Source organism: Triturus cristatus, chromosome 2_2, assembly GCF_964204655.1.
Source record: "Triturus cristatus chromosome 2_2, aTriCri1.1, whole genome shotgun sequence".
In the NCBI taxonomy this organism is placed as follows: Eukaryota; Metazoa; Chordata; class Amphibia; order Caudata; family Salamandridae; genus Triturus; species Triturus cristatus.
The window spans coordinates 719390444-719416444 of NC_140582.1; the positions used below are offsets into that span (position 1 = coordinate 719390444).

Genomic DNA, 26001 nt, shown 5'->3' on the forward strand with positions numbered 1-26001 from the left:
TCAAGCTGAGGACCTCCGTGTGTTAACTAAACACATTGTAGGTGTTGCAGTATTGTTTTACCTCCATTACATCAATTAGATTAACACACCCAAAAAACAGTAATGAACTGTGACCATGTCACTATCCGACTAGATCAGAGGACTTTGTACATTACAAACACACACAAATATTCAAACACACACACATCATTTAGATATCTGGACTTTTACAGCAAGTTACACATAAGTAACACTGCCTCGCAGAAGATATGACTGTGCTCATAATAATTGGGTAGCTTTTGTGAAGAACAACGGACGTGCTCAAGGGAGGAAAGATTGGCTTTGAGAGGTTTGGCTAGTAGAGTACAAAATGAGTGTTGAGTTAAACTCTTTATAAGTTTTTTTTTTTTACTTGTAGAAGATGAATATGGGAAAGTTAGTGGGCTAAAGGAGTAACATGTAGGCGGTGTGTGATAAGCTGTCGATGGTGAGGTGGAGTTTGAGGACACGTGTGATAATCCCATGGAAACAAAACTGTTCGTGCCAGGGGGTTTGACTAGCCATCAACAGGTGGCAGACAAAATGGCCATGACAGGGTTGGGAGGGGCGTGAGGTCCTGGCTCGATACGCAGAGATGGGAGGGATGGTGTGAAAGGTTGAGCTGTGGCCTCTGTCCTCCTAGCAGGCCTCTCGCTCATTAACTCCCTATGTTTACCATCACCGGCCTGGCTGCAGCGCATGCTGTGACCAAAGGCAGCCCTGTCAGTAGGAGGGAGGTGGCTAGTGCCAGCACTTTGGCACTTATTATGGCGGCTCTAGTCAGGGAGGCCCTGACAGGCAGAGATCAGGGGGAGCAGTGGCAGACTCGGAAGGGGTGGCTCTGTGAGAAGATGGTATAGTGGAGAGGGCCGGTAGACACATCGTATAGCAGGGAGCAGAGGGGGGATGGGACATACTTGGAGGCTTGGATACATGTGCTATGAGGTACAGAAAGTCAGGATGAGGGTCGTTGAGGAGAGGCCAGTTCTCGGTAGTTGCAGGTGGCAGGGATGCAAAGAGTCAAGCGAGCAGGGCACGAAGGGGGAAAGTCGGGGTGCCAGTTAAAACACTAGGATGTGTGCTGGGAGGAGGATAAACCAGGCATGGAGACCAGGCAGGCCACGCCTCCCTTAACTTGATGTGAAAGCGCAGCAGCACCAGGCGGATGCAGTGCACCATGCAGACTGGCGGCCGGAATCAGACCTTTGGCGGCGGCATGCCCTTGTTTTACAAGTGACTGACAATCTGCTGCGCTGTCTGGCGCTCGTTGCCCAGCCGCTTAGCCCACTTGTGCAGGCGGCCCTTTTACAGGGCGCCATTGAAGAGCACGCAGAGCTCGATGTTACCCTGGAAGCAGGCACGGGCTAACGCATCCAGCTAGCCCAGCATGTGGTTTCTCTGGCCGCCGCTTACCCAGTCGGTGTAGTAGCTGCCATAGAGCCGGCGCAGGCAGTTGTCTGCGTCCACCAGCAGCCTGGTATGTGAAGTCCACTGCCAGAGCTAAAATAAACAAAACAATCGGAAAGTGAAAGCGTGCCATGCGCGCTTTGTGCCTCATGACTGGAGTGCCTAAAACGTGGCGAGCAAAACAGACGCCATGCGCGTGCACATCCCCTGTCGGGCAGGCACGGCAAAAAGGAGACAAGGAGGGAAAAAAATGCCTCCCTTCCAATTAAAAGCACTGATTTTTTACGCGTGCCAATTGGAAGCATGGGTGGAGCTTCCACCCCTCTTCCGAAGCGATATCGACGATAATAGATCTCGCAAGCGAGCAGCACATGCGCTGCATCGCTAGGCAAGGCCTAAAAATACTCTATAGATAAAAGCAGTCTAGGTTTTACTGCTCATTTCTAGTATTAGTTTATAGAGTATCACTTGCATATAATTGATGCAACGTATTTTATTTACAGCAAAAACGTGTCACTCTCAACATTCCTTTCATTTACCTCCAGCAAGACCGATTGGCATTGCCAATGCCTGTTCATTTGTTATTCCACAGATGCTAAACGTCTTTTAACAATTATACTTAGTAAAGATTGGAGAGCTCCTTCATTGTGTATTAGTTTAAATGTTATGATTCCTGATAACATTATTTTCAATAGAAATGTTTCACCAGGATTGGAATTGGGAACGGCACCAAGGGTGAAATAACAAAACAATTTGCCAAGTTTCAACCTTTATCAAAGGGACACGTCACTCCTTCCAGCTGTTTTCTTTATACCCTAACTTAATTTTCTGATCTCACAATGTTATAAAGCGAGTCAGTTTTTCTGACGTGACAATGTACTGTAGGCACCGATGCTTGTAATAGTTACTTGTTCACAATCTTTTTTTTCATAAAGTCCTATTTTTTTTTTTCACCGTCCTTGCTATGATGGGCTAACCAATCCCCTGAAGACTGGTTCCTTGTTATACAAAATTAAATTGAAAATCAGAAGATAACCATTTTTTTTCAAACCACTACCAAGGGGTGAAATAAATAAGTGAAATCTTCTTCCCAAAATCCTCCTTCCAAGCAGTGAAGCAAGAATCAAGTACTCTAACTCACCGCCTTTTACAGGAATGTGACACGGTTGTTTGCAGCTCATAAAATATAGATTACCAGTAAGTAATCTTGGCATTACCACTTAGTCCTGCTTCCTCACCACAGTGTCTTCTATGTGAAAATGAAGAAAGTAGTACCAGAACCTTAATCAGAACACAAATGGCAAATAAACATTGTGACATCTATGATGAGAAGATTGCTCAAGTCAAGGCTGTGTTACAGAGATCCTACCCTCAGCTTAGTGGACTCAGGAAGGCACAAATGAAAGCCAACATCACTGGTAGGTGGATCCACAAATAATAGCGGGTGCCCACGGATTAGAATGATAAATATTCTTTAAAGGCAAGCCCAAACCCTGCCTATGAGGTCAGAATTCCCCTTAAGTAGCCAAGCCTAATGCTACAGGAACATCCATGCAGACCAGTCTTCTAGAGGAGACTGTAGAAAGTGCCATCCCACTTAAGCCAAGTGCACTGGAGTGTGACCGGGAATGAGAAACTGGAAAAAACTCTTTCACCCTAGTGATAGCTTCATCAGAATCAAGGCAGCTAGAGGAATCATCACCAGGCTCTGTTGGAACACCTGCCAGTGAGGTAATGACAACGTCTTTGTTTGGACGACATTAAGAAACCATCCAGAGTTTGAAATTTGGAAATAGAAGGAGAACCACACCCTGGGAAGGAACTATACGTAATATTCATCACAACCCTGCTAAACTATAATTCCCAAGCAGAATAAAAGCCGGCGCGGCCCGTGCAGGTAAGAGCTGTGGTGCGGGGGGTGTGGGAGGAGTCAACATACGACGATGAAGGAAACTTAAATTTAAGAAAAAGAAAACCATGTTTTTTTAAATTTAAGTTTCCCTCATTGTATGTCGACTCCCCCGCACCACTGCTCTTACCTGCACGGGCCACGCTTGAATGAAAGGTGCCTGGATAGGTAACTGGTCACAGAGAATAGGTTTACACCAAGCTCCTATGTCAAGAGAACTTTAAAACTCAGAAGTATCTGGAACCATCTACTGTAAATGCTCAAAAACACTGTTATCACCCCAAAAGCAGCAAGCTTATACTTAAGAGCTGACACCAAGAGGGCCAGGGGTAACCCCTCCTGAGGAACCTCAGGGCTTTCCTTGTAACACAGTTGCAAGAGACAAGGAAAAGCTAGGTACGCAACAGAATCTAAAGGAACCCCAATGCAAGTAACATGCCTGAGGATCCTATACCAGATAACGTTGCATTGAAATGCCATTTAACCTCCAGTTCGAAAGCCACATCTGCAGCAGGTGGGAAACGAACTCCACTGTGTATTTCAAAGGTGATGGGGAGATACAGAGTGTTCAATGCCTCCCTGTGGACTCACCCACACACAAAGCACTGCACAACATGGCACACCCTACCTGAACAGCCATATATATTTCCACCAACCATCCATGCACCTCGACTCAGCTGGACTCCTTCAAGCACACCTCATATATTCGCAGAAGCTGAACCGGAGGTTAATCCTTCTGTTACATTGCCCCGAAAGCATGGAATGACCTCTCAGAACTCTTTAGAGCCTCCTGCTCTTTTCTTGAATCCTGCAAGAAGCTGAGGACATGGCTCTTTGAGAAAGTACTCTCCACATTCCCGGGGCCAGCCGTGCCTCCCTGCACAATGCCAGGATACTCTCACGAATGATAGTTTGCTACATAAATGCACATAACATCAGCAAAAGTAGGGATCCCGAGCCACCTTTTCCATGGTAGTAAACGGTGAAGACAACATCTGTCCCCACCTCTCTTGAATGTTAGAATACATGGGTTAGAATGCAGAAGGGAAAAACAGTAGCCCCGGAGGCCAATTGCGGACTCCAATTTCTAGGCCTGAGGTTTCCATCCCTAGTCCACTATGTAACTATACGAAAATAATTTTTTAAATCAAAGAAGTTTAGGAACAAATCCCCAATCTTCTGGCAGACTGTATGAAAGTTATTAAATATCTGGGTCACGGCAGAAGGAAGACTTGACATGGTATCCACCATGGCACTCAAGACTATCTGTAGTAAGGTTGCCTGAAACGAGAGGCAAATTCACTTACCACAGAAGAATTCCCTCACCATTGCAGCCAGAGTTTATGATTGTTTGCCTTGAATATGTAATCCATTTGCAAGCACATCATCTTTCTTTCTCAGAACCAACTTCCTCAATAGGAAAAAGAAGAACAACACAGCTTTCTATATTGGTTAGAGTTGTACACTGAAATGAAGATTCTGATACCCTTTCAGAAGTGTCATTGACAAAGGACATAGTGAGGCGTTGGTCTGGAGAAGAGCAGGGAGTGGTGACAGATGTGGATATAGCGAAAACCGGACTACAGATCCCTTGGGGGTAACATACAGGCGAGGAAGAATTTTCGAGAGTTGAATAAGAAGATACTGAGGCGAGCCAGGGGCGCCTTTGAAAAATTAAGAGAACAATTCATTGGGAACTAAGAAAATTACCGGAAAGGATATTGGTGTAAAAGAGAATTGAACTGCTCTTCCAGTCTTAACAAGGTATCAGCGTCGAAGAATCAGTTTTTAATATCAAATCAGATGAAATTGGATTATAACAAAGATTAAAAGGAGCTATTTGGAAGCAAAGAACATCAAAATCATAAAGGTGAATTCAAGAGAAGTTGGTAACTAGTGAACCATTACTATTAACTGACAAAGTATAAGCCCTGATGAAGTCCTATGTCAGGACGAAACGCGTAGGCTGTATTTGTGATTATTAAGAACTAATGAATATAAAGAAATTGATGGTCGGATCTGCGACTTAATGAAGAATAGAAATTGAGGCTGAATTAACTATTGATAATAAACAAATTTGGACGAATCTCAACAGAACTTTGGACATTTTTGATTGCTGAACCATAATGTACAATAATTGATTAATGAATGTTATTTGAGATTTATGCGCTCCTTTCATTGTATATATTTTGTAATTTGGGAGTGGCTGTTTGAGCGGTTGACCACTGAGAGTAGAGCGCTAGATAGGAGTCTACTTGTATCAATTATCAGTGGCTAGTGCGCAAAGTGACCTAACCTTAAACCGTTTCAGTTAGTGAAGACATAGTGAGGTATATTATCCAGATTCTGTAATTTCCACCTGGTCAGTTCCTCTTCAACAACTAACATGGTGCATTACGTTGTTAAGGGAATCCTGTCCAAAAAGGTGGAACAGAGATGTATCCCTTCATGTTGTTTTAGACGACTTCTCTTTTTTGCACAGTGTTCTATTTGAGAGCCTCATGTCTACTCTACAGGAACTGATGAGCTGCTGTTTCCTGGAGGAGAACTTTCATGTGATTTTGAGGGGAAAGAATGGGAAAGTGAGGAATCTCTTAACTACACCTGTACAACAAAGCACTCAGCTAGACTCCTGGCAGCTACAGTGCCTTGACTGGCCAGTTTTTAATAGTTTTAAAACTATTCACTATTTGAAAGTGAAAACATGTCTTTAGTACCCCCGAAAAATTCATACAAGATAGAAAAGTACCTGTTTTAGGCAGGAAGGTCAAGACACCTGCCATTTAGTGAGACAGGAACCACAGGTGGATTCCAAGAGGGTACATTGTCTTGTACTTCCTTCCCCTTGGATAGGGGCTTTAAATGCTGTGAGGTCTGAGGTAAACCTAAATGTGTTCAGTGATAAGAAGTCAAGCATCTGTTCAGGGTGCCACTCTTCTGTTAACCAAAAGTACTGACAGGCGATTTGCAGTGTTATAGTCTATGTGGGGGCTGCCGAGAGTGCAGCAGCCCTGCAACAACATTAATAAAAATGCTCCCTCCCTTTTGAGTTTTCGAAAATCTCTAAAAACATGGCTTTTTAAGAATCAATTACCACGATCTTCTCTCTCTACCTTGTTATGTCAGCACAAAGACGCCTCTTGGTAATTGTTTGCGCTAGATAAAACTTAAAATCAAATCGAACAGCAAGTCTCCTGGGCGATTGAATCTATTACCCCAAGAGAGATTGCCATATTTTTTAAAGCAATCCAAGTTGGCGTTGTATGTTCTTCAGCTGGAGTGCAGGGCCTTCTTTTGGATGGCTCTATGGCTCTGCTTTATGGCCTAAAGAAAAATAAAAAAAGACTCAAAACATGTGTAATGTTTATTTAAATAACACTTTATAAAAAATATTTTATGGCAATCACTTTTATTAAACAATGTAATGTTTGAATTTATAAAATAGATGTTTGATTATAATTATTGTTGACTTTTTGACAAAGTCAGTAGGTCTGCTCTCTCTATTTTGATGTACTGACCGCTTGAACAATTCAATAGGCCCGCTTTTTATATTTTAGTGTACAGAGGTCTGCCTTTCTAAAATGCCACAGTTTATATAGTTACATCTCATAGTCAGCCCTGCGTGCCTGGCTGGGGTTGGGTGCAGGGCCTGACTGCAAGCCCTTCGCCCAACCCCTTGACATGTGCGGCAAAAGGCTGCGCGCTGTGGCTGGTATGACGCCCAACCCCAAACCATGCACAGTCAAAGGCCATGCACAGCTAGGTTAGGGTGCTGGGCGCCTGGAGAGGGTTGGACCCAGAGCCAGGCCCTGTGCCTAACCCCATGCTGTGTATGGCTAAAGACTGTGAGTGGCAGAGGTGTTGGATGCCTAACCTCATGCCACGTGCAGTGATGGGCATCTTATTTAACGTTAAAAAAATCATAGAATTTCACTGACAAAAAAACAAATGTTAAAGTGACATTATAGTGAGAAATTGCGATTCTCCTATTACCATGACTAGAGTATCTGGATTTCATTAAAGACACGGAGGCTAACATTATGCATATTTCTTTTAATGCAGTCCCCAAGCCGCATACATCATAAGGCAAAGGTTCCATAGTAGAACGTTAACATCAATAAAAGGCATGAGCCCATAACAATCTGCCGATTTTAAATGAAGTGTAGAGCAGGATAAGTTCCAAAAAACTTCGTTAAACCATCAGTAAAAATAGCAGAGAAGAACGATGAACATCCGAATGTCAAAATCCTGAAGTTAAGAGAGATTATCTGAAAGAAAGAGAGAGAGATGCAAGTAACTCTGGAATAAATAAACGGTAAAGTGAGGAAGCAAACAATGTGATTAAACAGAGGTATAACAAAGGACAAGCATTAATAAAATTCATAACAATTTTCGATTACAAATATATCAGAAATGTTTAGACAAAAAATATATATACTTTAGGTTTTAAGTATCTAAGGGAAAGTGGAGGTAGGGATAATGTTAGCCTCCGTGTCTTTAATAAAATCCAGATTCTCTAGTCATGGTAATAGGAGAATCGCAATTTCATTACAAGACCGGAGGCTACCATTATGCATGTTGGTAGTTTTGTAAGACTACATCAGATATATGAGAAATTGGTTTGCAATAATGGTGAGTGAAAGTTCTAGCATTAGACAAGTCGGCAGCCTTAAGAATATCATCCAACTTACCTCCGGACCAGAAGGACTTACTGGCCATGGCGCCTCTGATAGAATGAGGTTTGAACATTTTTAAATCGATACCTGCTAAGTTCATAACATATTTAACCCACCTAGCAATAGCAGCAGAAGAGATAGCTTTGTGAGGCTTGACAAAAGAAATAAGTAACTGATTTACACCTAAAGGACGGAGAGAATTCATTCTGCAGTCGTACTCTTTCATACAATCCACAAAACAAAGTTTCTTGCACAAATCAAAGCGTGGATAAAAAATAGAATCAGACATAGTCTTGGTTCTTCTAAACAGATCAAAATTGACTCCAAACATGTTGTAGGATCTATTAGAGATTTTGAGAGCTTTAACATCAGAGACCCTATGACAAGATACTAGGCAAAGTAGAGTTGCAAGTTTAATGGAAAGATTCTTGTTATTCAAAATAATATTATCAGGCCCGTTAGAGAAAAGATCGAGAATCAACTTCACATCCCATAGAGATTGATATCTAGGTCTAGGAGGTCTCCTAAGTCTAATACTTTTGAGGAGTCTACAAATAATGGCGTTCTTACCTACAGTTTTACCATTGACGAGAGCATGTCCGGCGGAGATAGCCGATCTATAACAATTGATAGATCTATAACTAAGACCTCTTTCGAATTGTTCCACAAGGAAGTTAACTATGTCAACGATAGGTGCTTCCACGGAATCCAGATTCCTTTCCAAGCACCAACGAACCCATAATTTCAAATGTTGTTATGCCGGTAGTGTGTACTGGGGGCCCAAGATTCTCCAAGGAGAGTTGAAGCTGTTTACGAAAGTCTTGCAAGATCGTTGGATCTCGTAACACTCTCCAGGCAATAAGGTTTAAATTCCCGGATTGAACCAGGGGGTGATTTAGGCCGTCTACGTCTGTAAGGAGATCCCTGAGGGAAGGAATTAGGAAGGGAAGGTGGTATGCAATTTCCAGGGTGGTGGGAAACCAGGCCTGGGAGGGCCAGAAGGGAGTGATTAGGACAATCGAGCAGTGTTCGTGTCTGATTTTCTGGAGTACTCTCTGTATCATTTCAAAAGGAGGACAAGCGTACCCGTTGGTCTCTTTCCAACACTGAAGAAAGGCATTCACTGCTAGAGCACCCGGGTCTGGCATCCAGCTGTAGTAATTCTTGAGTTGGAAAGTTAACCTGCTTGCAAACAGATCTATTCCCAGAGGACCCCAAATATTGTTGAGAGAGTTGAAGACAGAGGGGTTGAGCTTCCAATCGGTGTGGTCCAAGAGGGACCTCGAGTTCCAATCCGCCGAAATGTTTGTTTTCCTGGAAGGTATTCGGCTCTCAGAGAGATTTTGTGTTCTAGACAAAACATCCAAAGTTTCTTGGCTAGGTTCGAAAGATCTACTGACTTTGTTCCACATAGACGTTTTATGTACGCAACTGCGGACATATTGTCCATCTTTAGAATGACAGATCTGCCTTGAAGAGATTGTTTGAAACTCTTCAAAGCATAGTCCGGCAGTCAGTTCCAGGAAATTTATATGGTGGGAAGATTCTTCCTGAGACCAAACTCCCCCCGTGTTCTCTGATCTAAAAAACATGCTCCCCAGCCATGGAGGCTCGCATCGGATTCTAAGAAAAATTCTGGTGTTGAACCAAAAATTGCTAATCCGTTCCAAGCTTTAAAACCCAGGAATTCCAAAGATCTGGAGGGGGATAGTATTGACTTTTCTGTGTTTATAATGAACCCCAGGTTTTCTATTAGGTCTATTACAGGGTTCAGGCCCTGAATGATTTGAGAGTGGTCTTGGGAAAGGATAAGGATATCGTCGAGGTAAATGATCATACGAATACCCTTTTCCCTTAGGGAAGAGGCGATTGATCTCATCACTTTGGTGAAACACCATAGTGCTGATGAGAGTCCGAAAGGGAGAGCTTGGAATTGAAAGAGATGGTTTTTCCACAGGAATTGCAGAAAGGGTTGATGAGACTTGGCCATAGGGATGGTAAAATAAGCGTATTTTAGATCTAATTTGACTAGCCAATCTCCTTCTAATAGTAAGTCCCTGAGAAGGTGAATGCCCTTCATTTTGAAATGTCTGTAAACAAGGTATTTGTTGAGTTCCGTTAAGTTTATGACGGGTCTCCAACCCTTGTCTTTTTTCTTGACGAGGAAGAGTGTGCTTATGAATCTTAACATCTCTAAGGGAACTTCTCTGATAGCACCTTTCTGAAGCATGGAAGAAATCTCCTCCTGTATTATTTTTTCCTGATCTAAGGTGAGTGGGATGTCTCTCAGGAAAGAAGTTTGGGAAGGGATTTCTGTAAAGTCTATCATAAACCCCCACACAGTACTTAGAACCCATGGGTCTTGAGTTATTAATTTCCAATTGTGAAAAAAGAATTTGAGTCTCCCTCCCACTTTTGGGGAAAAAGGAGGGGAAGGGAAAGGAAAGCAGGAATTGTTCTCGCTTTGAGGGTTGTTGTCGTTGGATGTACCGCGTGATCTGAAGCTTCTGGAGCGAAATCCTCTTCCTCTTTGTGGGAAGAACCTCTGGATATAGGGTAGGGCCTGCGGTTGAACCGGCCAGAAGGGAGGCCCCTTCTTCCGGCCCTTCCAAAAAGGTTATTGGTGTTGAAGACCCTTTTCATGTTTTGATGAGCCTTGTCTAAAGCAGTGAAAGTAGACCTGTATTTGCCTAGAGTCTTGATAAGATCTTCCCCCAAAAAGAAGACCTTTAGGGTAGAGGGAGGGTTCTTTGTCAGCTAGATCACTTAGTTTAGTAGAGATCTTATTAAGGACTACTCTTCTCCTTTCAGAGTTAAGGCTGGCATTGGCGTTGCCCAATAAAATCAAGGCTCTCTGGCTTAAGCCTCTAATTATCTCGGTGTTAAGGGGGGTCCCATTGATGTGGCTGTCTTCTGCTGTATCGATGATCCTTGCTAGGGGGACCAGGATATCGAGGATCCGGTCATGACAACTCTTGAGGGATCTCTCCATCCCTTTTCTTGGGTCTCTTCCAAGTTTAAATAGATATTTGATAAGTTCAGGGTCCAGGTTTTGGGTTTGACAGGTTTTGTCATTTATAGAAGGTCTTGAGCATTCAGCTCTCAATAGATTACGATTATTTCTCTCTAGAGGGAATCTTATCCATTTTTTAATGAATTTGCTAACGTGTTCGTGGGGAAACCATTCAGAACTCCTAGGGTGTTTTATATTAAGGGGAGAGAACATCTCTTCGCCTAGAGGGTCTACAATATTATCATTGGAAGAGGAAGGGGTTTCTTCATCAAAGCGTTGAGAGTAAAACTCTTGGTCATCTTCATCGAGGTCCAGGATATATTCGTCTGGAGGGTCAGAGGTATCATCGTCAGTAAACTGGAATTCCTCGTCTCCCAATTGGAGATAATTTTTGTGAGCATTTCGATAATTTGTGCCGCAAGGGACACCTGGATAGTTTGTGCTGCTGACGACACCTTTAAAATGTGTGCCGCTGAGGACACCCGTTGAATTTGAGGTGCGGTGACCTCCCATAAAAGTTGAGGTGCTGGGATCTCCCATAGTGCTCTTGGGGGTTGCATGATCAGTATTCTTGGTTTTCTTAAGTCTTTTCCCCCTTATTTCATTGAGATCTTCAGTAGGTAGGATATCTTGGATCACAATAGTATCAAACTCATGAGAGGGGAGAGATCTTTTAGATGTCACAGCTTTAGAAATGGTTTCAAACATACAAGATCTCATTTCTTTGTGGATCATGCTTTTGAATGTCTTGTTATCCAAGTTAGGGATGGTAGCGTTACCCTCATCAGATTCAACGTCAGACATATTATAAAATAGATAACCAGGAGTGTTTTATCCCCTTAAAACATTTTTAAAAAAAAATAATATATATATATATATATATTTTTTTTTTTTAATAAGGTGAAGAAAAAAGTTCTCTCTATATGGTAAAGTCTTAAATATTTATAGTTATTTTATATATTTAATTAAAAGTCAAACTTTCTAGTCATGGAAAATGATTTGGGGAATTAAGGTACTAAGGATTATAGTATTTAGGTTGGTAAACGTTAGCCACAAGGGTTTGATAGTAAAAGAATTCCTTTTTGGTAAGGAAGGCGAATGCTTAATATAACCTCTTGAAAAGAAAGCGTTATTGAATGAGTCGTCCGATCTGGAGCGAGCAACTGTCAAAGAGCTCACTTGCACGATCAGATCAAACGCTTTCAGGGGTGAAAGAGGAATGCACCTTAACAACCTGTTGCATTCCTCTAAAGCGGCATTCTCCGTAAAGAGGAGGAATCGGAATCGGCGGGCAGCAAAAGGGAATATGGGCTTCCAATAAACATTTTGTCGTAATTGAAGACGAAGGTTTCAAAAAAGGGAGGAAGAGCGAATTAAGGTGAATAAGGTAAGGAGAGTTAAGGGGGAGAGTCGCCGTTGGGAGGCAGGGCTCTCCCCCGAGAAAGCAGGTGATAGATTTGCGCAAAGTAAGAAGAGAGTGGAGAAGAAGTTAAAGAGTATAGATAGGAATAGGAGCAGTACTCGAGGCTAGATAAAGGAGACAATATAATGTAGTATCATTTTAGAACAAATTAGAGAAAGATAAATAATATTATACAGTATAAAATGAGAGAAGTAATGTAAAGAACTTATCTGCTTGGAGCCGCATTTAAAAGAGGCAGATTGAAATGGGCTCATACCTTTTATTGATGTTAACGTTCTACTCTGGAACTTTTGCTTTATGATGTATGCGGCTTGGAGACTGCATTAAAAGAAATATGCATGATGGTAGCCTCCGGTCTTGTAATAAAATTGTAATAATATCCTACTTTATATTAAAGAGAAATACACTTAACAAAGGTTAAAGGGACGTTATAGTTAAGTGTATGTATCAGTTAAAAAGTACCATTTTTAATTACCAAAAACCATTGACATTCACAAGGTATAGTTATCTCATGTAACTATAACTCATGCCCTCAAGTAACTATAACAATGTCTTCGTCATGCACTGCTAATTACCTCACATATTACATCACTCATGACATGTTATATGACATCATTGATAACATCACTGCAACATCTGAAATGACATAATTGATGAGAACTTTGTGCATGGGGGCACGAGTTATAATTACTTTAGGACATGAGCTATAGTCATGTGGTCAAGGCCACTTAAGCCCAAAACATGTCATGAAATGCAGTTGGAATAAAGAACATGTTCAATGCAACTGATCCTGAGTGAGCCTAACTTGGATGACTCTGATTTAAAGATTTGCTGGCTGGTCTGCTCTTCCAGCATTACACTCCACCCCCAACAGGACAATTGACATAAAAGGCTGATTCTTCCATGTAATGCTGTTTGAAAAGCAGAGCCACAGCCAGTTCCTTGGTTTTTCCATCCCTGCTTGACAGTGTCCTCATCAGTTTCAACCATTCCGAGGGTACTTCAGAGAGTTGGCGTGTAGACAACTTCCGGTCCTGTCACAGCTGCGTCAGTTACTCCTGCCCTTTTGTGGCTGGGGTTGGTGCTCAATCAGACATTGTGAAGGTCAACAGAAACACAGTTCTGCTAAGTCCTCCACCCCTGTGGCATCAGCCCCAAGCTGTTTTAGTTTACCCATAGCTGCGCAAACCACCCTGTGGGAGGCAGAATCAGACATATTATACCAAGATGGCACTCCATCACATCTAACAAATTGGTGTGTTATTCCCTTGCATTTCTTTTAGATCCACTGCAGCTGCCCCCCACATCAGAGAGGCTTTCAGAAGAGCACTTATCCATCTTGCTGCAAGAGGTGCAGGCACTACTGGCCAAACAAACTTGGAAGTAAGATCAGGAACTTACTTCTGCTATTTCCTCCTGACATCATTGGGGTTCCTCATCAAGGTGTCAAAGTCACACCTGACTCCTTCGCAGATGCTTCCTATTACAAGAGCTGTTCTGAACACAGGGAAGTTCAGGTCTTTTCCTCTGTCACAAAAAGTCTAGTAGCTGTATTATACTAAATGCCCCTGGGGTGCAATGGGCGTTTGCGCCCCAGTGCACTTTTTTATTGCAGAACGGGCCACAGACACTTGTGCGGCTCGTTTTGTAATACAGATATTGCTGGTGCACATATAGCACCAGTGATATTAGAGAGCGTTCCCTCATTTGCATGGGGGCGTGGCCCCATGCGAATTATGGAATCTGCACCCTTGCCGTATTATAGACGCGGGCACAAAGGTAAAGAAGCTATTAGGAGTCATGCTGACAGTGCCCCACTTAAAAGGTGGAGTACTCTCAGTACGCTCCCTGATGGCAGCCCTCTGGAGGGGGTGAAGTGGGTCCATGCCATATCCCTGCAGGCAGGTGCAGGCACTCACTGCGCCCGCCTGCAAGGGAATTTCTCACCCCTCTTAAATGTGTAGGCGGGTTGCTACCTGTACAGTGAAACACAGAGCGGCTGCTTCAAAGTCACTCCAAATTTCACTTTAATGCGCAACCCCAGGGCAACACAAGTTTGCAGCTGGCCTGAGAGCAATGCATTCAATCTAATGGGCACACTCTCCTTGTTAGTGCCAAGCACACCTTTTGAAAGGTGCACCTGCCGCTAACAAGGAAAATGCACTGCATTGTATAATACGGCCCCAGGACATTTGAGCATCATCCCAATTTTTCATCTCAGTCGTGGATCTCGGTGAGAGCAGCACCAAGGTTACTTGGCCTGCTGACCTCATGCATCCTGCTTGCACCAGGTGGCATATGCAGGCTCTGTAGAGGGATCTAAAGTCTCAGTGGCATCACCAACAAAGAAACTTCTCAACTGTCATACAGGTTTCGGAGAAGACTACACAAGATCTGCATTGGTGTGTGCTAGACTGTGGCCTAACCAGCAGCAGAACCCCTCTACATTCCCTTCTCAGAGCTGGCAGTGGTGACAGATGCATCCTTGCTAGGCTTGGGAGGACATCTGAGAGAGGAGGAGATCAATGGATTCTGATCTACAGCAGAAACCTGGCTTTACATAAATCTGTTGGAGCTGCGGGCCTTCCGCCAGGTGTTGAAGGCCTCCTGAAGTTCACAATGGTAGCCTGGGACAGGTTCTCACAGATAACACTACTACCATGTAATACTGCAACAAGTGGAGTTGGATCCTGGGTCCCGTGCCATGAGGTGTTATGCCTCTAGAATTTGCTGCAGCGTAAAGTAATCTCCCGACTTGTGAGCCACCTGGCAGGATCTTTAAACTCCAGGAGGAAAAAGCTTATCCGGTGAAACCTGGCGGATCACAAATGGTGGTTAGATCCCGAGGTGGCTCAAAGCATCTTTCGGCAATGGGCAGAGCCGTCACTGGATCCTTTTTCCAATATCGAGAATGCACATTGTCAAAACGTCTGTGCATTGGCGTTCCCAAGAATGCCCTCTCTAGAAGATTCATTCAGGCTAGAGTAGAGTAAACGTCTCCTGTATGCCTTTACACTCCTACCTCTCCAGTCACGACCTCAGAACAAGATCAGGAACGACTGGGCCCAATTCAACAGAGTGACTCCAGATTGGGCCATGAGAGTGTGCCACCCAGACTTATCGAGCATGAGCATCTGTCCTCTGATCTGGCTATCACTACAGGAGAATCTTCTTTCGAAGCAGCAGGAGGGATTCTGTTCCCAAACCTACACCATCTACACATCCAGGTATGGAGATTAAGCAGTAACATTTGAATACGTTTGATCTACCACCTGAGGTTGTGGATGTCATCCTCGCAGCAAGGTGTTCCACTACAAAAGCCATTTATGCTAGGCGCTGGAGTGTGGAGTCCGCAACATAGACCTCTTACAAGCTAAACTTTTGAATGTCTTACTGTTTGTTTTGCCTTTTGCCCAGCAAGGTCTTGCAATAGACACCATTAAAGGTTATTTATCTGGCATCTCTGCATTTTTACATTTGCTGGACCAACTGTCCTTGTTTAAAGCACCTGTTATGTGTTTTGACTGATAATTTCCCTCGCAAACGGTTTGTGATTCCACAGTGAGCTCTTAATTTGGTCCTGATGTTCCTCATGTGCACTTCCTTTGAGCCCATGCACAGCTGCTTGTTGGGTCTTTTGATTCTCAAAACTCTCTTTCTCATCGTGATCTCTTCTACTCCTCACGTGAATACGCTCCAAGCTCTCTTGATCCAGCTGCCGTGCACCACCTTTTTCCCAAATTGGTATTGAGGACCAAATGTGACTTCTTTTCACATTGGGCAATTCTTCACCCTCCGAGCATTCTTTGCTCCACCTCATCTCTCGAAAAAGGAAGAGAGGCACCATTGGTTGGACCCCAAAGAGCCTTAAGCTTTTACATCAATTGCACTAAAGGCCCTCGGTTGGACAGTCAGCTTTTTGAGGTGTTCTCTTTGGCTAAGTAGAGTAAAGCGGTGCAGAAAAGGACAGTGTCAATGCAGATAGTCCTCTGCATTAAGACCTACTGCACACTGGCCAGGAAGCAGCCTCCTGAAGGCCTGAAGGCTCATTCCACCAGGGCCTCTACCACTGGCACACGGATTGCCTGTTCTTGACATTTGTCAGGCCACAACGTGGGTATCAGTGCACATGTCCACGAGAACTACTGCCTTGAGTGCTAGGTTTGACTGGAAGTCTATTCTGCCCGTTCTGTCCTGCAGGACATTTTGCTCTAAGTCCACTCCACAGACTCTGCATCTTGGGATTTACTGCTTATGTAAGTACTCGAAAGTCAATATTCTGTGGTCATAAGTATCCATCAGAAGAACAAGTTACCTCCGTATAATAGACTATCCCTGTTGATGTCTATTAAACAGATATTTATCACGGGCCTCCCATCTCCCCTTTTTGTTAAATGGCCTATTTTTATTATCTAAAAAGGTCCCAGGTCTCAAAACTGGTACCGCCAGTTTTTTACTCCGCGTCAGAGGGTGTGGTAGAAGTCAAGCAAGAAACTGAAGTCAAAGTGTCTGGGCATAATGAGGTCAACACGGAATCCCACTGCACCATCTAGCAGTGCGCAGTAGCAGTGCAGTGATTTCTGGATCCAGTCTTGCGCTTGTGCAATATTCTAAACGTGAGGAATCTGCAGCTAGAGTGTCAAACAGAAAAAGAGCTACTGAAGATAAGTAAATTCTTGTTTTTGCTCAACTGATGTGTTTTTTTTTAATTTCATGCATGGAATACATAATAATGTGTCATTAACAGGTTCAGCAAGGTTGCTGATCTTTACCCAGGTGTACATGTAAAACCATTGTATTTTCACGTTTACATACGTTTTGCCTTTCTCCTAACTTTAGAATCTTTAGAGTGATGTCATTGTACTAACATAGCTCGTTGATGCAACACATGATGGGGCCATTGATTAAAAAAAAAACATATGTTCATTTAAATATTGCTTTATGAAATTCAGTTGTATATGCTTGATAAATTAAGAGACATTTAAGCTGAATTTGTCTTTTGTTTTAGTTCCTGCCAGGCTGTTTTCGTGCAATTGGATATCTTCACACCCTCACTTTGGAGAACCTGCAGCTGAGCCCAGATCTTACCGAGACACTGTGCTCAGAGTTATCAGGAACAGGAATTCGGACACTCATGCTACGTAACAGCCAGCTTTCAAAAATTCGCAACACAACTTTCAGAGCACTTCAGAAAACCAACCTCACAGTGTTAGATCTTTCCAAAAATAACTTGTCTGTAATTGAAAATTACGCTTTTGCTACTCTTCCACATTTAGAGTATTTGAGTTTGGAGGAAAATCCCATCGCTCACTTATCACCACAGACATTTCATGGGTTATCAAATGTGAAATTTTTAAATTTAAGAAAGTCTTTTGTAGGTGGAAAACATTCCAAAATTGGAGACTTCTCATTTCAGCCCCTGATGCATTTGGAAAATCTAATTATGGATGATAATAGTTTTTCAGGAATTACAGAACATATGTTCATTGGGTTGATAAGCCTGAAATATCTGAGTTTATGCAAGTGTTCCATAGGCTTAAAAACTATAACAAATACAACATTTTCATCCCTTGCTGCCTCTCCTTTGATTTCACTCAATCTCACGGGAAGTGGAATTTCAGAGTTACAAAGTGGAGCTTTTTCACAGTTGAAGCATTTGAAGGTTCTTGAAGTGGGACGTAACAACATTGACCAAGAGCTAACAGGCGATGAGTTTAAAGGCCTTGACAATATTGAAGTGATTTATATCTCGTACAACAAACGCCTCATATTGACAAGTGATTCCTTCCGATTTGTTCCAAGTCTTAAACGGTTGTTGATGAGAAAATTGGCAATGACCAATTTGAATCTGAGTCCATCCCCATTTTCTGCTCTACAAAATCTGACAGTGTTAGATGTAAGCAACAACAACATAGCCAACATGCAAGAGGATATATTTGATGGACTTTTGAATCTCCAAATCTTAAATTTAGAGCATAATAACTTGGCCCGTCTTTGGAAGAGCGCAAATCCTGGCGGCCCAGTTCTGTTCTTAAAAGGTCTCCTTGGCCTGAACATAGTTCGCCTAAGCTACAATGGGCTTGATGAGATACCTATAACGGCTTTCAAGGGCTTGTCTCAATTAAAGCAGTTGGAACTGCAATCAAATATGCTGAATTTACTCAGACCATCTTTATTTGAGGACCAAGTCTCCCTTACAATGTTAAACCTCCAGAAGAATCTAGTCACAACTGTAGAAAAAGATGTTTTTGGGTCAGTTTTCAAGACCATGGAAAACTTGTACATGGGGTTCAACCCATTTGATTGTACATGTGAAAGCATCTCATATTTTGTTAATTGGCTGAATAGCACTAAAGCAAATGTTCCTCGACTAAGTTTGGATTATGTTTGTAACACTCCATCAAAGTACAATGGAATTTCAGTGATGAAGTTTGATAATGCTCCATGCAAAGACAGTGCCCCATTTAGACTACTTTTTATACTAACTGCCAGCGCCGTCTTTGTAATCCTATTTGTGGTAATGGTCATCCACTTTCAAGGATGGATAATTAAATTTTACTGGAGTGTTGCTGTTAATAGAATTCTTGGCTTTAAGGAGATTGATAACATAACAGAACATTACACCTATGATGGCTACATTATTAATGCCAAGAAGGACACTAACTGGGTAGACAAGAATTTGATTCCACTGGAAGAAAATGGCACTCAATCCCTAAAATTTTGCTTTGAGGAGCGAGACTTTGATGCTGGTGTTTCTGAGCTTGAAGCAATCGTAAATAGTATGCAAAGCAGCAAAAAGGTAATTTTTGTTGTGACTCATCGCCTCCTGAAGGATGCTTGGTGTAGAAGGTAAGTGCGCATGTTTTTGGCAATTTGTCAAAGTGTTCGTTTATTTACCATTTTGCAAAGTGAGAACCATCATCAGATGGACCTAAAAATCTCACAGAGAAACTGGGCATTCAAAAATAATGAAAATAATCATCAAACATTGAATGCAGGGATTACTAATAATAGCACTTTTCAGGACACACTTAGGGCCATATGTATGAAGCCAAATTGCGATCGCAAACGCTGAAATTAACAGAATTTCAGCGTTTGCGATCGCAATTTAGGCAGTGTGCAATGTAGCACACAAAAACCCACTCACAAAATAAGGAATCGCAAAATTTGCGATTCCCCATTTTGCGAATGCATTTAAGGAATCCCAAATTGCGATTCCTTAATTGCAATGTAGGAAGCACCCAAGTTGTGCGATTTTGGCTTAAACAATCCCAAATTACCACCTACTTCAGTTTGGTGGTAATTTGCGATTTCTTTGAAAAATGCACTTTTTTGCATTTTTGCATTTTTCAAAGTGCCATGTGGTGCACATACATGCCCTTAGGGCCTGTATGTGCGCCACATGTGCACACATGTTTATTTCAGGGGTGCAACAGGGTGTCCTATTGACACCCTTGCAACCTTGAAATTGCATTCTCAATTTGCGATTCTCTAATTGGGAATCGCAAATTGAGAATGTCTTTCCATTCATTCTAGCCCATAGGAATGAATGGGAAGGTATTCCTTATTTGCGAATCTCAATTTGCGATTTGCAAATAAGGAATATGTAGGATTCGCAAAATATTTAGCCAATCCTACATATCTTGCATTTTGTGATTCTCTAATTGTGATTCCCTAAAAATCGCAATTTGAGAATCGCAAAACACGTTTTTCATACATATGGCCCTTAGAGTATAAAACGTAAACTATGAAAACATTGCTATGACATCAAAGCAGAGAAAACTGAATAATTAAACAAGTCGACACGTAGGTATGTCACATCTGCAACTGTGAATCTTTTTCATGTAAGAAATTAAATATTTTGATGTTATCAATTTAAATTTGCCATTTATACTCAATCTTAATTCAGTCTAATATACATCAGTTTTTGACGTTACTGTTGGTGGAAAGAACAGCACAAAGAACCACAGCCACTTTATGCTTGTTTTCAGAAATCACTACATTAGACATCACAGAAGGATTCAAATATATGACTACAAGTACTTTCAGGTTTATATCATTAAAGAAAAACTACTCGTGGTGTGTTTATAATACATTTTGTAAGATTTGCTTTTATACTATGTACAAAATTCTGAACAGGTCAAAATACCATGATGCTAAAGTGTCAACCTATATATAGGCTGTGTTCCAATATTTCTTTTTATGTAAGTCTCGACTAAGGTTATTGTGGCAATCTTCCTTCAAGTAGATGCTACGCTTTCTGTAGTTTATTTCGGTACAAGTTTATTGCAGTCGGAGCTGCCACAACGACCAGCCTCTCAGCACCAGAGAACCAAGCTCAACTGACATTCCATAACTAGAGCACTACAGCAACCTTTAAAGAACGCCAGCTTCAAGTGGAATTGCTGTCTTGGGGAACGGAATGATTAAATCCATCAGGGTAGAGGTACTCCTAAACCCTTCTGGTGTTGAGAGAGTAGAGTAGAGTCGTGCCTTAATAGTATATATAAACCTCATTGCTCTCTCTGTAGCACCTAGTCAGGGATTTCAACCCAGAACACAGGTACAGTTTGAAGAGGTGGTAGGCAAATAGAACCAAAATGTTTGAGATTTATGGCCAACAAAGGGTAAACAACAACAGACAAAACAGCTGTACCTGCCCTGTTTGTGAGGGAAGCTTCCACTGCTGCTGCTGTCCATTCCTGTATTTATCTAAAGCCCTAATTCCTGAAGTGCAGATGTTCTTAGGTCAGTCCCTTGGCCTTAAGGTTTGGTCCGGGGAACAGTAGCCGTAGAATTCCAGACAGCTCCTGGCAATACTCTACTTCAGCTGTCCTGTAGCATTTCTGTCAGAACGTCATTGTTTCAAAGTGCTACTTAGGGAAATCTAGTTTTTACACTAAACAAGGGCTTCTGGTAGGAACATTTGAAGTTGAAATGGACAGCCAAAAAGTAATTTAGCATACTATACTGTGAGAATGGGTAGAGCAAAGGAAGACAACCAAGATTTCTCTTCCTGGATGCGTCTTAGGGCCCAGTAGATTCTGGTCCAGCCCAAACAAGTGCCCAACGGCGGTGTTAACAAGGTGCAGAATCGTAGAGCAGCTAAAAGGCTGAGCCAGAGGAGAAACACCATCTTGCGATGTAGTCATTGTGCCTTTTCAAAGGTGCCATTCCTCAGCCGAATGCTTGCACCTGCACCTCTTCTCCTCACACACACCCACCAGATTTTTATCAGATTTCACTCCTCTTTCTGGGGTTTCAGATAAAAGGCCAGTGGCTGAGTAGAAGTTCACTTCCACCAACTGTGTGTGCCTTGACACTCAGTATGTCACCACCGGCAATAGTGCAATTTTGACACAGATTCGGGAAACCGTCTCGGAGTATACCAAAACGGCACCTTCTTGCTCAAACGTAACTGGAGCAGTTTTTATATAACCGAGTTGGAGACTCAGTCCACTGCTCCACAGCTGATATCCTGCAGACTATGACAAATTATTACTCTTCTCTGTATCAGTCTACGGTATCAGCACCCTCTGACGACTTTGCTGCATATCTAGGCTCAATTCAATTGCTCCGGCTGGATGAGGCACAAAGGCAGTACCTAGATGATCCATTTTGATGATGAGGACATCATTCAGGTAATCTGCAGCATGCCCGGAGATAGGGCGCTGGGGCTAGATGGCCTCACAGCCCTACTTTAAAAGCCATGTGCCAAGATACTAACCCCATGATCACATGCCATGTATGAGGAAGCCAGAATGAATGCTCATGTGCCGAAATCGCTCAGGCCCTCCTAGTCACCCTTCTCAAACCTGACAAACCCCTTAGTAAATGCGACTCATATCGCTGCCTTTCAATGATAAACATCGCTAATATGTTCCTCACCAAGCTATTGGGAAACTTATTACTCCCTTTACTTCCACTGATCGTTCGCCTAGATTTGTCGGGTTCATACCTGGCAGATCCACGGCTGATAATCTCCTGACCCAATTTGCGGTCCTTCACTCTGTAAATCCGCAGCTCAAAGTGACAGTTATTTTTATGGACCTGACATAAGCTTTTCATTCACTGTAATCACCCTGCCTATTCCACTTGCTGAGAAGGATTGGTCCGTCCTTCATTCATTGGATTAAATTCCTCTACAAAGAACCAACCACACATGGCTGCAAGTCAATGGTATAATTTCCTTCCCAGTCTCCATTAGTAGAGGTGCCCTGCAGGGCTGCCTCTTGTCTCCCATCCTATATGCCATAGCTATTGAGCCATTTGCGGCCCAGCTGCGGCAGCACCATGCACAAAAACGAATAAATGACATTGCCTGCAGACTCGTTGTTTCCATTTACACAGGCGATGTGACCATATATGTTCTAAACTCCGCCCCAAGAACCTGGGCCGGATATTGAGAGAGATCCTCAAATTTGGTGGGCTCACTGGCATCCAATTTAACTGGGCCAAATCGTTCCTCTTTCCCTGGACCCTAGACATGACTAGAGTTGAGAGAATGTACCCAATATGGTGGTCTGGCTCGATGATTTAATACCTTGGTATCTGGGTTAGCAGAGACATGGATGACCTCTAGTGTGAAAACTATGATAGGGCCATGATTTGGCTAGATTGTCCCTTTCTATGGCTAACAGGATTGCCATTACGAAAATGGTGATCCTCCCCAAGTTTCTCTACCACTTTGTCAACATCCCAATTCCATTAACCAGGGCTTTCTTCCTTTGCCTCAAATACTAACTGATCTGCTTGGCCTGGGCTGCTAAACCACCAAGACTGAAATTGAAGTCCCCTTGATGCTGTTCATGCAAGATGGACTGTGCGCACCAGCCGTTGAGCTCTGTTATTACTATGCACAGGCACAGTTCTCCCACCACTGGCTGTACCCCAGGGCATTTCAACTACATGTTGCAATCGAGGTGGACAACAATGGTGATGGCAATATGCTCCCTCTCAAAGCACCCCTCAGATGATGTTAATGCGGTCCTGTGCATGATAGGGGCATGGAATATGCTCCAGGGTGGGGCTGACCTACCCTGCTTGTATTCACGAGGACTGACTATGGCACATAACCCATCCTTGCCCTCACCATGGACTACCATGGGATTGGATGACTGGCAAATGGGCCTCTCTATGCTCGGCGACCTCTGACTGAAGAGACGTTTCTCACTCTATAGACCATCATGGCGAGAGCCGACTGCACACCCATAACCACTTTTGTTTACTTTCCCATGTCGGGAAACACACATAGACTACCCTAAGGAATCCTTTACCCTCGTAGCTCTGGATTGTGTGTAGGCCTCGCCATCCCCCGGAAAGCACATTACCCAGCTGTATTGGACCCACATGGGCAGGTAATCTCCCAAATAGAGATTGCGCCTTATTCATAATAAATATCGACACCAACTCTATCGTACACCCGTACAACTACATAAAATGTGTTTATTAATTATATCCTGTTGTGGCATTTGTAGGGCAGATGGAGCAGGCCTTTTTACACCTGGTGTGGCTCTGTCCCAGGATAGCCAGACACTGAATTGAAGTATATTCTGCGGCTCATCAGTTGCCAAAATTCCAGTTAGTGATTCTACCGTTCTTTACCACCTGGCGCCCAGAAACTGGTGGCAATGCTACTTCAGTTGGCTAAGCGAAGGGTAGTGATAAACTGGGACAGGAGAACGTCCCCCATGCTCAAGAGCTGACTTCATGATGTCTCCTACTACCAAGAATAGTTTGAAGTGTACTGGTCCCTAATGCCTGCCCCCTCAAGACCCAATGAAATATGGGCTCCTTTCATCATGTATATGACCTCCAGGGAGGTTCCATCTTTGATGGGTGACTTTGGCAGAACTAGCTTGGAATCCAGATACTTTTGTGTCTATACCTTGCTGCCACACAAACTCGCCTATGATCCAACACTGTCCTGGGTGCCCTAACCTGCACTCAGCACCCCAGAATAAGCGTGTGTGACCCTGAGAGCATACAACCACCCTTCTTATACTTTATGTTCACCACTGGGAAACCACATTGTTCTCAGAGCATAATATATGCTTTAATTGTTCTAAAAGAGAGAGATATTGCATCTACAGTAACTGTGTGTGGTTTCTGTTTTACCTTCAATATAAACTCAATCAGAATTTTCTTTTATAAAAACATCAAAGGAAGTGTTTGAAATTGGGCACTAAAGTGGGTTTCTACAGACATATATTTATGCAATTGGGTCTTGGAATTCTGAGAATATTTCAGAACAAATTCATGTGGATGTAGATAGCATTACCTTCAACTTGCCAAAACTGTCATTCAGCAGAGGATCTAGAAAACATTACTGATCCCCAAAAAAGCACCTAGGGAAAGTGAAAATGCTAGACTAAAAGTAACAAAAATGTCCTCACAATCCTGCCTTCCTTAGGAGGAGTGTCCTTTGTGACAAAACACAAGACATCTTTTTTGCTTTCTATTTGGAGAAGTTAGTTATGCCTATGTGATAACATGTTGTTTGCCTGTGACATTTTGTATCGGGGACTCTATAATCGCACAGCCTGTTCGGTGTCTGTGCAAAGGCACACGCTCAACCCCATTTTCACATTCTGTGTTGTGGCTGAATTTGATTCTGTCGCTGGAGGTGAAAATGGGGTTGAGCGTGTGTCCGGCTTTGTGAGTGGGTTCGGTGACCAGTTGCCTGAGGCTGATGTTGTTTAGGTTCTCCATGAGGGTGGTTTGTTGGGGTTGTCAACATGGAAGTTGAGGTTGCCGAGTAGGATGTAGTGGTAGGAGCCGATGGTTACAGGGGTGATGATGTTGGAGATGGCATTCCAGAAAGCCGGTCCCAGGTGTCTGTATACGATGGTGCCTCTTATCGTGGTCTTGGCATCAGTCTGTAGTTGAAAGTTGAGGTGTTCCATGAGGGTCATCGTTAGTACCGAAGCATCAGATGGTTTCCCTGAAGATGATGGCAATGTCCCTGCCGTGTTTGTTGTTGCGGTCTCAGTGTATCATCTTGTAGCCATCTGCAGTTGCGATGTGGATGTCTAGTTTTGATCATGTTTACATTTATTCAGTTTAGAAAAGTGTATGTTACTCATTGTGTTTTTGTTTTGTACCAGTTGAAATTAACGATTTCAAAAGTAGCTATGAGGCACAATCCTCCAAACCTTTTGTAACTTCTTTTTATATCCAGATCAGTTTTCACCATGCTTTAGATCCAGTATACTTTAACAAATACAGTTTCATTCTCAAATAATTCCGCTGCCGAGAGTTGCAGAAGTGTCCATGCAGTTTTTAACCCAGACTCCATAATTTTATATTTATTCTAATGCATTTCTTTATTTTATGTGAGGTATGGGCCAACACTGGCATAGCAAATAGATCAGAGGCTTTCCTGTTCTGCCTTATTTTGTTCTTTTTAATTGAACACACAAGCAAGAAAGGAGTAACTGAATATCCCTGGTTCTCTTTTGGGGCTGGTCTTCTTAGTATGGCAGCTGGTCTTCTGTTCTAGTCCGACGTCCACTAGCTTCCCTCTTGGTATAAGGAATATAAGTGGCAGGTAAGT

General features: G+C 42.8%; 1 protein-coding gene across 8 annotated transcripts in view; it reads left to right on the forward strand.

The window, feature by feature from the left end:
* TLR3 (toll like receptor 3) overlaps positions 1–26001 on the forward strand; it is a 243377-nt gene that overhangs the window by 182637 nt on the left and 34739 nt on the right. For 5 of the 8 annotated variants that reach the window (XM_085641967.1, XM_085641969.1, XM_085641968.1 and 2 more), the window contains one exon: positions 17455–19295. In XM_085641967.1, the coding sequence (XP_085498093.1) occupies positions 17455–19295 (1841 nt within the window). The remainder of the gene's footprint in view (positions 1–17454; positions 19296–26001) is intronic. The other 3 variants (XM_085641971.1, XM_085641972.1, XM_085641970.1) reach the window with 1 other exon arrangement.